General features: G+C 33.6%; 2 protein-coding genes across 4 annotated transcripts; one reads left to right on the forward strand and one right to left on the reverse strand.

Annotated features, from left to right (window-relative positions):
* Positions 1-1,619: 1,619 nt before the first annotated feature.
* Positions 1,620-8,516, forward strand: LOC129288353 (protein HOTHEAD). Its single transcript, XM_054924876.1, is given in 8 exon segments — positions 1,620-1,754; positions 2,810-3,194; positions 5,452-5,762; positions 6,360-6,554; positions 6,557-6,744; positions 7,009-7,369; positions 7,372-7,576; positions 8,213-8,516. Coding segments are annotated over 8 exon segments (1,773 nt in total). The 5' UTR covers positions 1,620-1,675; the 3' UTR covers positions 8,262-8,516.
* On the reverse strand, positions 8,507-13,860 carry LOC129288352 (receptor-like serine/threonine-protein kinase ALE2). 3 transcript variants are annotated; one of them, XM_054924875.1, is made up of 10 exons: positions 13,569-13,860; positions 13,375-13,457; positions 12,078-12,329; positions 11,858-11,971; positions 11,643-11,750; positions 11,158-11,529; positions 10,751-11,044; positions 10,054-10,446; positions 9,720-9,963; positions 8,507-9,502 (listed from the first exon to the last, which is right to left on the reverse strand). In XM_054924875.1, exons 2-10 carry the CDS (start codon positions 13,451-13,453, stop codon positions 8,857-8,859), a joined length of 2,502 nt encoding a protein of 833 aa, XP_054780850.1. In that variant the 5' UTR covers positions 13,454-13,457; positions 13,569-13,860; the 3' UTR covers positions 8,507-8,856. The 3 variants fall into 3 exon arrangements, with proteins under 3 accessions (XP_054780850.1, XP_054780849.1, XP_054780848.1); XM_054924874.1 differs by having other exon boundaries at positions 13,375-13,460; XM_054924873.1 differs by having other exon boundaries at positions 13,375-13,860.
* Between the last annotated feature and the right edge of the window lie 1,478 nt (positions 13,861-15,338).

A 15,338-nucleotide genomic window follows, 5' to 3' on the forward strand; every position in this document is an offset into this window, starting at 1 on the left:
ATCCCTATTATATGATATCTTTTAAAAGAATTTTTTTATTAAATCCCTATTATATGATATCTTTTAAAAGAATTTTTTTATTTTTAATATAAGACATTTGATAAGATATTAATTATATTTTTTTAAATTTTATCTCTATTTAAACTCATTAGTTATAAGATAGAAGATAATGCAAACTTTAAAAATTTTCATTTAAACAAGCATGAAATTGGAAGTTTATACTATTTTTATAAAATTTTGATGATTTAATCATCTCTCTCTCTCTGTCTCTCTCTCTCTCTTTTGTTTTTGTTTTAGTGAGATAGTTAAAGATGTTTTGTAATAGGAACCAAAGGAGTAGCTAACTTTCACATGTGTTGATAACATAGTTTTTTCTTCTTCTTCTTTTTAACCAAAAGAGTATCTAACTTTCACATGTATTGATAACATAGTTTTTTTTTTTGCATTTTTTTATTAAAAATAATTATGTTTAAAATACTATCGAGCATTAAATGCAAATACGTTTTTCAATAGAGATTTAAATATTAGTTCGCCACATTATGAAAAACTAATTTTTTATATTAGACCCAACCTTCATTAATTGATGTCATAGTTTTTTGTCAAGTGAGACACTCTCTAGATTTTTAATTAAAAGATTTTAAAATTACAATCAACTTTGGTTATAGTCTTTCAAGATGATGTAGCATTGATATGATAATGATGTTTTAGAGTTCAACCAAAGTTGATCACATTAACTTTAAAACTGATTCTTTAATGATAAAACTTTAATAGTCATGACCTAAATTGACTACAGTTATAAGAACTAAAAACTATGTTTTTTGGGTTTGTTTACACAGTATATATTTATAAATATTTATATATATACATATATATGTACCATGATTATTCAAAATTTAAATGACACTTAGAGAGTAGTCTCGATGATATGTACACATATTTTGAAAGTTGTTTCATATAGAAAATACCGTAATCACATAATAATATATTCATATATGCTTAAACACTTTGGTAGAAACATTTCCTCCTCTTGTTCTTTTTATAAATTATTTCTATCAATCTCACTAATATCAATGCAAAAAAATAAAAAGAGTAAAAGAGCGTTAAATTTTAAAATATGGTTCTATATCAAAAATTTAAAAAGTAATATCATGTTATTTTTTTCTTTCATAAAGGATAATTTTAAAAATATTACTTAAAAATTCACATCATAACTTATATAAATAGGACCAAATAAAAATTATAAAATGTGCTCTTGGGACCAAAGGGAGTATGTCTAAGTATATATAACTTGTTTTAGTCAATATATATATATATATATATTTTTTTTTTGCATGATACATATCCATCCTAAAGATACATTTTCCTTTATGGTATTTACATTCATATTATAATTAAAGCATACTCTTTTGTTAGGTAGAAACTAAAAAGCTGAACTGCTTTTAGAAGAAAGAAAACAAGTTTAGGAAAACTTTTGTTAGATGAATAAAGACAGAATAGAAATTAGCCACATATGAAAGAAGGATAGTACAAAAAGGAATGAATTCTGTAATATTTTAATAATTTAATTTTGTCTGTATATATAAAGGGCGGGAACACACAAAACAAGGCCAACCAGAGGCAGCCACTTAGAGAGGAGAAAGAAACAGCTTCATCAGTCTCTGCCCTGTGAGACTCAATGGCCTATGTTTCTGCAGTCAACTTCTTTCTCTGCTCATTACTCCTCTGCCTCTTCCTCTCTCTCCCTCCTTCACAAGGTGCTCTCTTCTCTTCTTCTTTATTTCTTCTTCACAAATAATAATAATATTAATAATAATAAAATTATACTCTTCTTCTCTACTAGCATTCTGCTTCTGTTTTCAGGACTTCTCTGCGCAGAATGCTAACTTTCATTACAATATCAATTAAAGGGTCCTCTGTTTTCAAGGCTAGAAAGAAAACTCCAAAGTCCAAAGTCTATCTATTCTCTACATTATCATTGGTTTGTTGGGAATGTGGTGGATCAATCTGAGTTTCTCTTTTCTTTTTATGAAAAACTTTATGCTGCTTGGTTTTGGCATTAACACAGGCACACTATGTTTTTCATTGCGATTTTCAGAAAACAACACATCCAGACAGAGACAAAGTCATGTGCTTTATTGCTTAGCTTCATGTTTTTCCTCTTTTTGCCTGTAATTTTACTTGGGTTTGTCCAAAACTTTTGTTGGAGACTAACGAATTGAAAAAGGTGTGAACTTTACGTCTAATAGGTTTTGCTTGTGATGTGATGATGATCTTGTGCTGTTTCTTCTTGCCAGCCCCAGATATAGATACCATATATAGCCCTGTTTGTTTTCTTCTTTTTGATCCTGATTTCCTTTTTGCTTCTCATCAAACTCTATTAAATCAAAGCAGAAAATCATGAACAAGTCAGAAATTGAACAAAGTGTGACTGAAACTGAAAGATATGATGGGTTTTGTTTATGATGATAATATGCTGCTTCCTTCTGGTATAGAATCAAACACATCATACTATATTCTTCACTAAAATTCCACTTTTTTGTCTGCTAAATCATAAACCAGACAAATCTGACTGAAAGGCTAATAATTAATGGGTTGTGTCCATAATGATCATCAGCTGCTGTTTCATTGTGACATTCAATCAAACACATTATAATCTTCACAGAAATTCCATGTTTTGATTTTTCTTTCCTTTTTTGTCTGGCTCCAAAAAATTGTTCAAGAGAGAAAGCAACGGACACCTCAAGAAGCTATAATTGCACCCACACAAAAAAAAAAAAAAAAAGTGACTGAAAAATTCACCTGCCTGCAGGTAACAAGCAGAACTGGTATACCAAATACAGATATCCATTTCTGAAAAAGGCAAGCTCGTTCTCATCATCATCATCATCAACATCAACCACTCCCAGCAACAATGCTTATGATTATATAATTGTGGGAGGTGGAACTGCGGGCTGCCCTCTGGCTTCAACACTGTCCCAAAACTTTAGGGTTTTGCTTCTTGAAAGAGGGGGCATACCTTTCACAAACCCTAATGTGTCATTTCTGGAGAATTTTCATATCACTTTGGCTGATATTTCACCATCTTCAGCTTCCCAGTACTTCATTTCCACTGATGGTGTTCTTAATGCCAGAGCTAGGGTTTTGGGAGGTGGGAGCTCCATTAATGCTGGCTTCTACACCAGAGCAAGCTCAAGGTAAGAAAAATTGTTTTTAGAAGAAAAGAAATAAAATAAAAGCCTCCAAACTTGATGGCTTTTTAAGTATTCTCACTTATGGTTTTTTAACAAAATTTTCATTCTCTTTAAGGCAAAGGAAGCACTGCTGCATTTATTAAAAAAGACTTTGTTGATTTTCTCAACAATAATTATTCTCCTTTATTTTTGTCTTTTACATAGTATGAATCACACTTAACAAAATTAACTACTAATAACATGAACATGTATATTCATTACTTTTAGCCAGAGTTGGTGACATGGTTGTGTTCATAGCTTTGAAATATGATCAGGATTCCTTAAAATCAAGGGATGATAAAGTTGGGTGGATTTTACAAAATTTTAAAATAAAAAGTTACTCCCTTATTAAAAAATATAAAATATTTTTTAATATTATGTGCAAAAAAAAAAAAATACTACTCCCTCCATCTCAAATTATAAAATATTTTTAGAGAAAATTTGACATATCAATATGCATGACACTTTAAAAATATTAATATTTTGTTAAATAAGCTTATTTTAATATTATTTCTTTTCTCTCTCCCTCTTTACTTATATTTTTCTTTTTTCAATATATTAAATGGATGATATTTTTAAAATTTTATATTTTTATTTTTAAAAAATGTTATGAAATATATTTAATAAAACCTATTAATATATGATATTTTGTTAAACAGTGTCTTATAATATGAAATGGAGCAAGTATAAGGCATTTTTAGTTTTTAATATGTAATTAATAATTTTTTTAAAATATCCTTAATAAATAAATTATTCAGCCCTTTTTTTTAAGTGAAACAAATTATTAAATAAAAATAAATATAAAAAATTTAATTCATAAATATAATTTAATAAAAAATATCCTATATTTTTAATTGGTGGGAGTATTGTTTTTCCAATTTTGTTCTCTTTCTTAGTATGGTGAACTTTACCTAAATTCGCTGCTCTCAACTGTATTGGAACCACTTATAATTATAATAAACAGTACTAGATTATGGCTCATTAATTTTCATTGGGGCCACAATTCTTTTTTAGTCTTAAATTATCATTAAATTTTGCAAATGAATTTCGGGCTGCCCCGTTTAGTTAGTCTTTAAATAACAGGGACATTTTCAAGTGCCGGATCTTAAAAAACAATAAGCACAATCATTAACCATTTTAAGTAATGTCCCTCAAAACGCAGGGAACGTAGATGTTGACGCTTGCTACTTGCAACCTTCGTGCAGCTAAACGACAAAAGAGCAGATCTATGTCAACGTCAAAATAAGCCATAATTTTAATCATGCTATCCAACGAGAAAGTAACATTAAAAAAAATTCATAATTTATGTAATTGATAATTCAACATTAAGAGAGTCAATTTTTTTTTTTAAATCCTGCTATCATGTATGTAATCAAATTTTAAAAACAATAACTTTAGTACACTCATGAGTTCTTCTATCAAATTTTTGTCAGGGTCACGAAGGAAACTGGAACTTATCAAATAAGGAATTTAATTTTTTTTTTTCCAGTAACACATTCCACATTTAAAATACTGTTTGTTGTTGTTGTATATTGATATATTGATGATCTATTGACATTGATATCAGCCAAATATATTTTTCTATGCATCATATGAAATTTAAAAAGAGTTAACATATGCATGATTTGTGAATAATATTACTTAATTCATCCTATATACTAACATCAATATAGTAGAATATATGATAAAATTTATAATACATTTTACTGGACCCCATGAGTCGGTGCTTGTAGCTGATTGGATTGCAGTCAAAGGGGCCAAAACCATGGTAGGGATAGAAGTATAGGACACTTAGTTGAAGTGGTTTTTTTTTTTTTAATAAAAGTTTTTTGAGAAAATTGCTGCAAAATTTCATATAAAAAATCTCAATATAAAAAATTCCATAAAAATTAACAATTAATTTGAAGTTACATATCCTTTATCAAAATTATCAATTACTAGCTGCTCACTGGCGGATAGTTGTTAATAGAGTTGCTCAATTCATAACTAAAGTTTAATAATTAACGATCAGTTGACAACTTTAGTAAAGAATATTAATTTTGTTTTGTATTTTTGTATTTAAATAAATTTGCGGGACTCTTTGGGTAATTTTTCCAAGTGCCTTTTTCCAAACTTCTTGTAACTTGAATTCCAAAATTTCAGTTTGCAAGTTCTAGAATCCCAACAAGCCCTAGTTCCTGATTACATAGAAATATGAGATACGGTGGCTGAACTAATGCAGGTTTATAAAGAGAGTGGGGTGGGATGCGAAGGTGGTGAACGAGTCATACGAGTGGGTGGAGAAGCAAATAGTGCATTGGCCTAAGTTCTCCGCGTTTCAGAGAGCAGTAAAGGACAGCCTTCTGGACGTAGGAATCTCTCCTTTCAACGGTTTCACGTATGATCATATTTATGGCACCAAGGTTGGTGGCACCATTTTTGATCGGTTCGGTCGTCGCCACACAGCTGCTGAGCTTCTCGCTTCTGCCAACCCATATAAACTCACTGTTCTCACCTACGCCACCGTCCACAAAATCGTCTTTGATACTAAAGGTAAGCTTTTTTTTTTTTTTTTTAAGAGTCTCTCGTTGAAAGAAGAGAGAGGATCTCCATTAAGATAAAGCTGCGTTGTTGATTATCTCGTTGGCTCTCTCTTATAAACATTTTAAAGAAATTATGTTATATAGAAATTCAGGCAGCTTAGCTTTTGAAGATGTGAAATTTAATTTTTTGTTTTAAAATTTTTTTTTGATCTTAGACCCTTTCTAAAGATAAAGGTAAAGGTTTAAATGCAGGAAGTGAATAAGGGGAAAATATTAAAAAAAAAAAATCTAAGTCTGAGAAACATAAATATAAAAAGGATAATAAAACGTGTAATTATTGCAAGAAGCTAGGCCATGGAATTTTTCGGTGTTAAAGGCTTAAAAATAAGTTGGAAATAGAAGGAAAAAAATAAACAATCTCCAAATTCTACTAAAGCTAGTGTTGTTGAGACGGACTTATTTAGATAGTGATGTTTTGTTGTTTGTTTCTTTTATTGACAGTAGGAATAGAACTGATAGGATTGTTGATTCTAGTTGCTCTTTTCATATTCGTTGACTGATTTACCACTCTTGAACCCAACAAAGTTTGAAATGGGATTTTTTGCAGGTAAGAGGCCAAGAGCTGTGGGAGTGATATTCAAAGATGAGAATGGGAAAATCCATCAGGCAAATCTGGGGAATGGAAGGAAGAATGAAGTAATAGTGTCTAGTGGGGCAATTGGGACTCCTCAATTGCTTCTGCTAAGCGGGATTGGCCCAAAAGAGCAGCTCCAGAACTTTAAGATCCCAGTGGTGTTTGATAACTTTTTGTTGGGAAAGGCATGGCTGATAACCCCATGAACACCATTTTTGTTCCTTCCAATAGACCAGTTCATCAGTCACTCATTGAGACTGTGGGTATTACTAAACGTGGAGTCTACCTAGAAGCTAGCTGTGGGTTTAGTCAGTCCACTGATAGCATTCACTGTCACCATGGAATCTTGTCTGCTGAGGTATGCGTGCAATATATTTGACAAATTTTCTCAATGACATGAAGGAAAGAATAAAAAAAAAAAATTGTGCTCAACCGTTTGCTGATGTTGTTGAGATTTTCTCAAAAGTTAAAGTGTTTTTGTACTAAGAGAGTACCAATACCAAAAGTGAATATATGCATGGAACTTACTTCTTGTCTTTTCACTTCTAAATTTGAAATATTCAACTTCCAAGCTACATACGTCATCGGAATTCATTCTTCTTCCCTTTGCATGATAAATCAGATTGGCCAGCTCTCCACAATCCCTCCCAAGCAAAGATCAAGAGAAGCTGTTCTTGCTTTTACCAAGAACAAGCGCAATCTCCCGATTGAAGCATTCAGGGGAGGTTTCATATTGTCAAAAGTGGCCAACCCTTGGTCTGTAGGTGATCTCAAGTTGATCAACACCAATGTAGAAGACAACCCTTCTGTTACCTTCAACTATTTCAGTCACCCACATGATCTCCAACGTTGTGTTGAGGGTATCAGAATAGCCACCAAGGTTGTGCAGTCTGAGCACTTCACAAACTACACCATGTGTGCCCGACAAACCACAGAGAAACTGCTTAACCTCACTGTGAAGGCCAATGTGAACCTCATACCCAAGCACTCAATGACACGCAATCACTGGAGCAGTTTTGCAGAGACACTGTGATCACAATCTGGCACTACCATGGTGGGTGCCACGTGGGCAAGGTTGTTAATTCTGAATATAAGGTTCTTGGAGTTGACAGACTACGTGTGGTGGATGGCTCAACATTTACAGAATCACCAGGGACTAATCCTCAAGCTACTGTCATGATGATGGGCAGGTATGCACTCAGAGACCATACATAAGTAATAAGTACATCTTGCAATGTATAGTAATAAATACGTCTTGCAATAAACTGCCCCATCAGACGCATATATTGAGAGGAGTCGTTAAGAAGTAAGGTGAATCATCAATCATCGTTTGAAATCAAAAATTGATAGTTGAGCTTAATAGAAAATAATTTTAAAATTAAATAGTTCTGTTTTTATTTTGATTATTCGCTTTTGATTTAAACATGTGCATGTACATATGCGCGTATTACTTGTAAACAGTTTTCAAAGCCTAAAAACTTCCTTAGCTATTAGCACAAGTTTGGTTTAGCCACAAAAAACTAGGTACATGTTTAGTTTCATGCTGGAAACTAGTTTTTGCTGATTTCTTCTGAAAAACCAAACACGCACTAAAAGCACTTAGGGAACCTGTAAATTGTAATATCCTCTAGATTTCCATCAAGAAATATTTTGATACACATAGCCTTAGACTAACATACTCGAGCATAACGGCCTACTAGTTTGGCCAACCAACAAATAGGCATACCATTTTGGGCATCAATAATATGCAACAGGAACCCATTAAAATTATTTTGATGCTCATACTATCCATATCTTGTCAACTAATCAATTTATGTTTATCACAGGTACATGGGACTGAAGATTTTAGGAGATAGGGTGCGCAAATCAGGTTAGGGAAGAATACAGTGGTATGATGATATAAGATGAGCTATGTAAGTTGTAACATTGGAAGTTGATGTGGTATATATTTGTTGAAATGGTCAGTAAACAAAATGATCATTAGTAAACAAAGATGCCTTAGTTTTACTGGGAAGAATCATTTTGGTGTAATGTATTATTATCTTCTGTTTTGGTGGAATCTTGGTTGTTGACAATTGCACAAGTGTACTTATATATCCCATGTAGAGATCAACATCAAATTTACTTATATATCCCATGATCTGTAATCCTTTAAATTCACCATTCACGGATGAAACTCCCTTTGAATACAATTCTAGAATAAAAATCAAGTAATTAATTCTCACCCAAAGCAAAAAAGTCATCAATGAACATGTTCTCTTGTAGTTTGCTTTCTCAAGCTTAGTAGGCCGTGTGTACAATGTTATTCATGGACTATACTCACAACAAGGGCCGGCACACAAGTTTCAACGAGAGTCTTTCATCACATCTAAGTTGTACGTTTTCTCTCACTCATTTGTAAGTATGACCTATAAATAACATGATAGGCACTGCCTACCTAGAAAAACATTTCAGTCATGCGGCTGAGAAGTTACTGAGAACCAGACCATCGTTGAGCTGAAGAACCATGCTCACTCATGCTCCCTCGAGACAAACTCCTCAGTTTCTGCCAGAAATGCTTTTTCTTTCCTGTAGTGAGAGGCCCTGAAGTTGAATGCCTCTTGAAGGACTTAAAATACTGGCCTGATGTGCTGAAAAACTCAGACGTTGATAATGCTACTTTGGATTTATGATCTGAAAAGTCCACTATATCACCTGAAATTCTAGAAGATTGTTCATCAACGTTGGCTTGAGGGCCCTCTTCTCGGAAACTCCTTAATCTTCTTGTGCTTTTTTCCTCAAGCTCACTGCAAACCAACTTCAAAGCCTGAACAACTTCGCCCATGAATGGGCGTTGAGAGACTTCCAGTTGTATACACATTGATGCAATTGCTGCAACTTTTACAACTGAATCATCAGTTATTTCAGACTTTACAACCGGGTCTATGATCATCTGTAAACCATCCTTACTCGTGAGAAGTGGACGAATCCAAGTAACAAGGTTTTCTTGACCAGGTGGTTGTGAGAAATCTACAGGCTTTCTTCCAGTTAGGAGCTCAAGGAGTACAACTCCATAACTGTAAACATCACTTTTGACCAAAAGATGGCCCGTCATTGCATATTCGGGTGCTAGGTAGCTGCAAGGCAATATATCAGCAAGGTTAAATTAGTATTCGTGACTCCATGTTAACAAAATGCACATAAGATGGTAAAGCACCTGATAAAAAATTTAATAGTCCATCAAACATAAGGCTTTGGATCCAAATAAGAACATTGTAAATACTTTTTTACTATTACATGCATGACAATGCTTGAAAAATTTAAGAAGGCCAAAAGGGGGATGACATTTATTACCCAAATGTTCCCATAACATGTGTGGAGATGTGCTTGTTTCCCTCTTCCAGGGCAGTTCTTGCTAATCCAAAATCTGAAACCTTTGGTGTAAAATCATGTTCCAACAAGATATTGCTGGATTTGAAGTCCCGATGTATGACACATGGATTTGAATCTTCATGCAGATAAGCCAAGGCCCGAGCTGCTCCAAGTGCAATCTTCATCCGGGCATTCCAATCAAGTGGGTTAGTTTCCTTGTCAGCACCTGAGAACATATAAAGAACTCAAAAGTTAGCCTATGAAGAATATCCAAAGATTTTGGCTTCTAAAAGTGTGGATAACGCCCATGAATTACCATGTAAGTGGGATTCTACACTTCCATTAGGGACAAGCTCATAGATGAGGCACCGAGTCTGTTTCTCTATGCATATACCTATTAATTTAACTAAATTTCTATGGTGCAGACGGCTAAGCATCTCAACTTCTGCTAAGAACTCACGGCCACCATGCTGATCATCTCTCTTGAGAATCTTCACAGCCACATCCCTTCCATCACATAGGACCCCTTTAAAAACAGGCCCAAAGCCCCCTTCTCCTAATATTCTTGAAGCATCAAAGTTATTAGTTGCTTTCTCTATGTCATTCAGAGTAAAAGTCTTGGCAGATCCTGTATATGTTACTGTTCTAGAACTTGAGGGCATAGAACCAGTGCTTGGCATGCTCCTATTAGTCAATGACGTGGCCGTCCCTGCTAAGTGCAAATATGGTTATATATTTAAATTGATGCAACCAAAGATTGAAGAGACAACTAATAAATTTAGACTCTTTAAAATGATAAACTAAGATGGAGAGTTGAAAGTAAAATATAAAAAAAAGATCATAAAACCAGACACAAGTTTTAACTAGGAAGGCATCAAAACCATTTCTATTAAAAGGAAATTCAAATAAGTAAGATGCTTCAGAATTATTTTTAGAAACAAGTGCATAATACTATACCATCTTGGCAATATATCATTGCCAAAAGAATTGAATGAATAGATAGTTTGTTTTACCTGACAGTTTTGAAGAGGATGGAACAGCTTTTGGAATTTGTTTAGATTCATGAACACAAGGGCAACGTTTCATCAGACAAAGGCAAGCAAATCCAAGAAATATAATAAAAGCTGTAAAAGATGACAGCACAATTACTAAAATTGTGCTTTTCCCGCTCCCTGTCTTTTCTTTCCTTGGTATAGCCACTCCCAAAGGTTTCATCATTGTTCCATTGTTGTCATGATCGGGGAATAATGGGCTATCATCTGCATTAGAAATGCCTGAAGGAGTTGAAGGTGGAGAAGGAGGAAGACCTGTGCATATGTTAACAAAAAGTAAGAACCAATGCGGAAATCTATTAATAAAACTAAATAAATACCAAAAAAACGAAAGAAAAGTCCAAGTGAACTGGAAATCAATTTGTAACCTGGATAATGAACATATAGTACTTCACAGGCACCAAAAAGTGAAGCATCTGTGTGGATCTCCCGGTGCCAGAATTTCTTATATATTGAAAATGCGGTTGCATCATCAAATCTTGATCCTTTGGGTACCAAGTTTACGAGAACAATAGTTTTCTCCAGTTGCTGGCTAGCTTCATCAGCTCCCACGATGCGAACCTGGTTATGATTCAGTAAAACACTGACAGCAATTTCCTCAGCTAGCTTTGACACCAATGGAAAGAACTTGTATATTGAAATGCCAAGTTGAAGCTTAACTTGAAGTGGCCATACACAACCACAAGGTGATCCAGGAGGTGCATATGTAAAGGGCTCTGAGCAAGTCACCCATATACAATCTACAGCCAAATTCAACATCATAGGATTTCTTACGATGAGTAGAAAAGAAGGCACCAAAGTAATATAATTAATCTTCTAGGACAGATAGGGTAGCAGATTAAGTTGAAAGTACCCTTATTAGGAGGTGGAGGTGGCAGACCCAAAACAGGTGCTATTGGTGGAGTCTTCATCTTCCTCGATGATGAACCTTGAGATGAAATTCCAGGGGAAGGAGAGGGCACTAATGGACAAAGGAAACAACCTATCTGAGATACCTATCACTTGTTATGGTGGATAAAGAATAAGTACACAGGTAATAGCAAAGGTCACAATAGATGTTTTTCATACCATTTAAGTGGCCTGATAGAACTGCTGGTGATGGTGCAGGTGCAGGTGCAGGTAATTTCCAGCCTGTTGGTAAAGAGAAAGGAGGTTGTGGTTCGAAGACAGAAGGACCTATGCCTGTAAGTTAAGTTTTCATAATAATTGTCAATTATATTAATAACTAATGCCAAAATGAATTAATTTGCACAAGAATGTTTTCCTATTCTCTAAATCAGAATCTAACCTTGATGACTGTAGGTAGGGGGATGAACCGAGTAAGTTGGCTCTGGTGCTGGTTCACTGGACTTTCTTCTGGAATGGTGATGCTTATGAGGTAATATTGGAGAATCAACTAAACCATGGGTCCGTTCCTTTATAGGAGCTTTAGATAATGACTTAGAAGGTGGAAGTGCAATACTTGCAAGAACTCCATAAGATGACTTGGTTGGGGGAAGAGCAATACTTTTGTGGCTTCTGGAATGGTGTTGATTGGTGACTACAGCGAAAAACATAGAACATCTAATTTATCATATAGACCATTTTTTATCCATAACCCATATTAAGTGTCACAGAAAATATGAAAGATGGATGAGAACAGGAAATTTTAAATAAATAGCAAGAGGGTGACAAGACAAGAACAACGATGCTAAAAGAATTTTGTTTTTCATGAGATTTTCTGCAGTAGTACTTGCAGCCAGTAATTTTTTTTCATAGGGTGACTGGTATAATTCACATCAGAAAAGCATACTTCATTGGCCAACTTTTTTTGATTATGCTAGCACTTTTGCACTACTCGTAGAAAATGCCAAAAAACATTCACAATCCTGAAGATGTGACCTGATGATAGTACAGCCCTGAGCATGATACAATCATCATTTTCCATAGCCCTTACAACAAAGATATCAAATGTCAATACCTAGAATTCCATATGACTACAAGACTCTGAAATACATTGGGATCACTGTTTATATCATGTCTGTGAACATAGATTAAACTCGTTGTTAAGCATAGTTTTATATTATACTTAAAACCATAGGTTCCTTGACATCAATGGTAAATCTTTTCTGTATATAATGATGGTCCGCAGCTATATACAGATGGTTTAAACCTCTTCTTTTACTCAGGATACAGATCATTCAAGTATGATTTCTGACAAGATTAGGGGTTTGATCTTCGGCTAAAAAGGAAGGTAAATACAAGAAACTAACATAAGCAACAATATCAAGTAGCGAATCTTCTCAAAAAAAACAATGGCATCGAGTATAGACACCAAGACATGTTGTAGAAAACTAGGAATCACTTGCGATGACTATGTATAGTACCAAACATTTTTCCTCAAAAAGTTAATTTTGAACTAATCTCCGAGCTCCCACTTGTTCATCTAGAGAAACACTTATCCAAGCAAACAAAAACCCCAAATTCAAAATCTGAATCACATTGTACACCCATCATTGATTTCCATTAGTTTATCCACTACACAAACAGATCATAAACACCCATTGCAAAAACTAAGTCAAAGAACACCTAAATTAAGCTAATACCTGCATATCCATGAAAATGTGTGGCACTGATAACTAAATGTAGGTTAATTATCAGGAAAAACAACAGCCCCAGCGCCATTTTTCTGCTGATCAATTCCGAATAAAATGGAAAGGAAGTGAGTGAAAGCAGAGATAGCATATGCTGGATTGAAACGTGAAGATCACAGTACATGACAGCCATAAGTTGAATCTACCGTTTAAAGAAGACGCATAATGGGAGTAAAGGAGTGAGAAAGAAGATCACAGATGGGTAGTGGCACAAGAATGGTTTGGTGGGAGACACCAAAGTTTTCGCCTTTTTATCAGAAGAGAGCCATATTTCAGACGCGAGAAATGTGAAAGGACAGTGTTAGCGTTCTTTAAGGAACAGATCGAATCACAAAGCAAAGTGAGATGCTCGTCCACCGGTACACTCTGAAGCAGCAAAGCGCAATGATTTCTCCGTGAGAGTTGGTGGGGTTAAACGTGTGGGAGCTTACATGATGGGGAGAGGGGGAGAGAGAGGCAACTGAAGTAAAGAATGACACGTAAACGTAACACTTCATCAGTACTCCCTCCGGTCTCATTTATAAGTCCAATTTTAGAAGGTGTATTTGGTTCCATTTATAAGTCACGGTGCGTCTTTTTAGGTAATATTTGAGAGGTATTTCCAAAATTACCCTTCATGAGAGAGAAAAAGTAACAGGACATTATTTTTTAGATTTGTTATATAGGGGTATGTTTGGAATTTTACTTACTTTTATTCCTTGTACTTTTATTGTATTGGTATTGATGAGGTTGGTAGAAATGACTTATAAATAGAACCGGAGGGAGTATAGTGTAATAATAAATTTATAATCCTTCGATAATTTATTTTCTTAATAGCGCATTTGACTAAGTGTAAGTTGTATCAATAACGCATTTGACTAAGTGAAAGTTGTGTTTTAAATTTTTTATCAATAAAATTTTGTTTTAATCCTTCCCTTTTTTTAATAATTATCCTTAAAATTTAAAGGTTTCATCTTGTCTAGGAGGAATCAGATTCTGTTCACTTGACACACAACCACAGTTAGTTTTTATTTTATTCATATAAACTAAAATATTTTTCTTCTATTACTATTAGATTAAAATGGTAAGCAGAAAATTCTTGCATGACTCAATGGTTAAAAAAAAGTATTACTTAGATTAGGACAAAATAGATAAAATGAAATTAGGAGATAATGGTAAAATTTATGACAGAATTATCAATAAAATTGAAATTTATAAACATAATGTAAACCTAGAATTACAAGTGATTTATTGAAATTAATGAATAAATTACAAGTTTGAAATGGGAAGAAATTGGTCAAACGAGAGTTTAAATCCTCTCAATTGAAAAAAAATATATATTATTCAGTTGTTTCCACATGTTAGTAGACATTTGATATAAATTGTCTATATTTAACCAATTATTTAAATTGTGTGGAAAAAACAATGATCCAAATTACAGCTTGTTAATTCTTTTTCCTTTTAACTTTTATTAAATGCATAATTTGTTTCATAACAAAAATGTAAACACAATATATTCCATTATGAAATTGTGGACTCCCAAATCTAGGCTCAGAAAAATATCATAATGCTTGGATCCGATAAGTTTGACTAAAAAGTAAGTGTGCTTAGCTGAACATCACAATGCTTGACTTTCTCTTTACTTTATCCACATAATTTACTTAAAGCAAGATGGGAATTAGATATATTCATTTAACCAATAAATTTAGCCTTTATGATGAATCCATAAAGACTTAATTCGGAGGTCCTCACTAAACCCAATATATATTTAATATATATATATATATATATATATAGTATTTGTGTTAGTTTGAAAAGTTGATGGCTTGATTCCCATTAGTAACGAAACTCCTTTTCCAGATATCTAACCATAAAGCAATGTCATTGATAGCCAAAAACAAATAATCTAACAGAGTCTCACTTTATTTTCTGTTGAG

Source organism: Prosopis cineraria, unplaced genomic scaffold, assembly GCF_029017545.1.
Source record: "Prosopis cineraria cultivar Desert tree isolate PC_DT_omini unplaced genomic scaffold, ASM2901754v1 PC12, whole genome shotgun sequence".
Classification (NCBI taxonomy): domain Eukaryota; kingdom Viridiplantae; phylum Streptophyta; class Magnoliopsida; order Fabales; family Fabaceae; genus Prosopis; species Prosopis cineraria.

Excerpts from the sequence above, each read along its gene's own strand:
- LOC129288352 (XM_054924873.1), bottom strand. The coding sequence starts at position 13,555 with ATGGCTGTCATGTACTGTGATCTTCACGTTTCAATCCAGCATATGCTA. Across the intron at positions 11,972-12,077 it reads CCCTACCTACAGTCATCAAG|GCATAGGTCCTTCTGTCTTC; the intron begins GTTAGATTCTGA and ends CTTAACTTACAG. Across the intron at positions 10,447-10,750 it reads ATCCTCTTCAAAACTGTCAG|GGACGGCCACGTCATTGACT; the intron begins GTAAAACAAACT and ends TGCACTTAGCAG.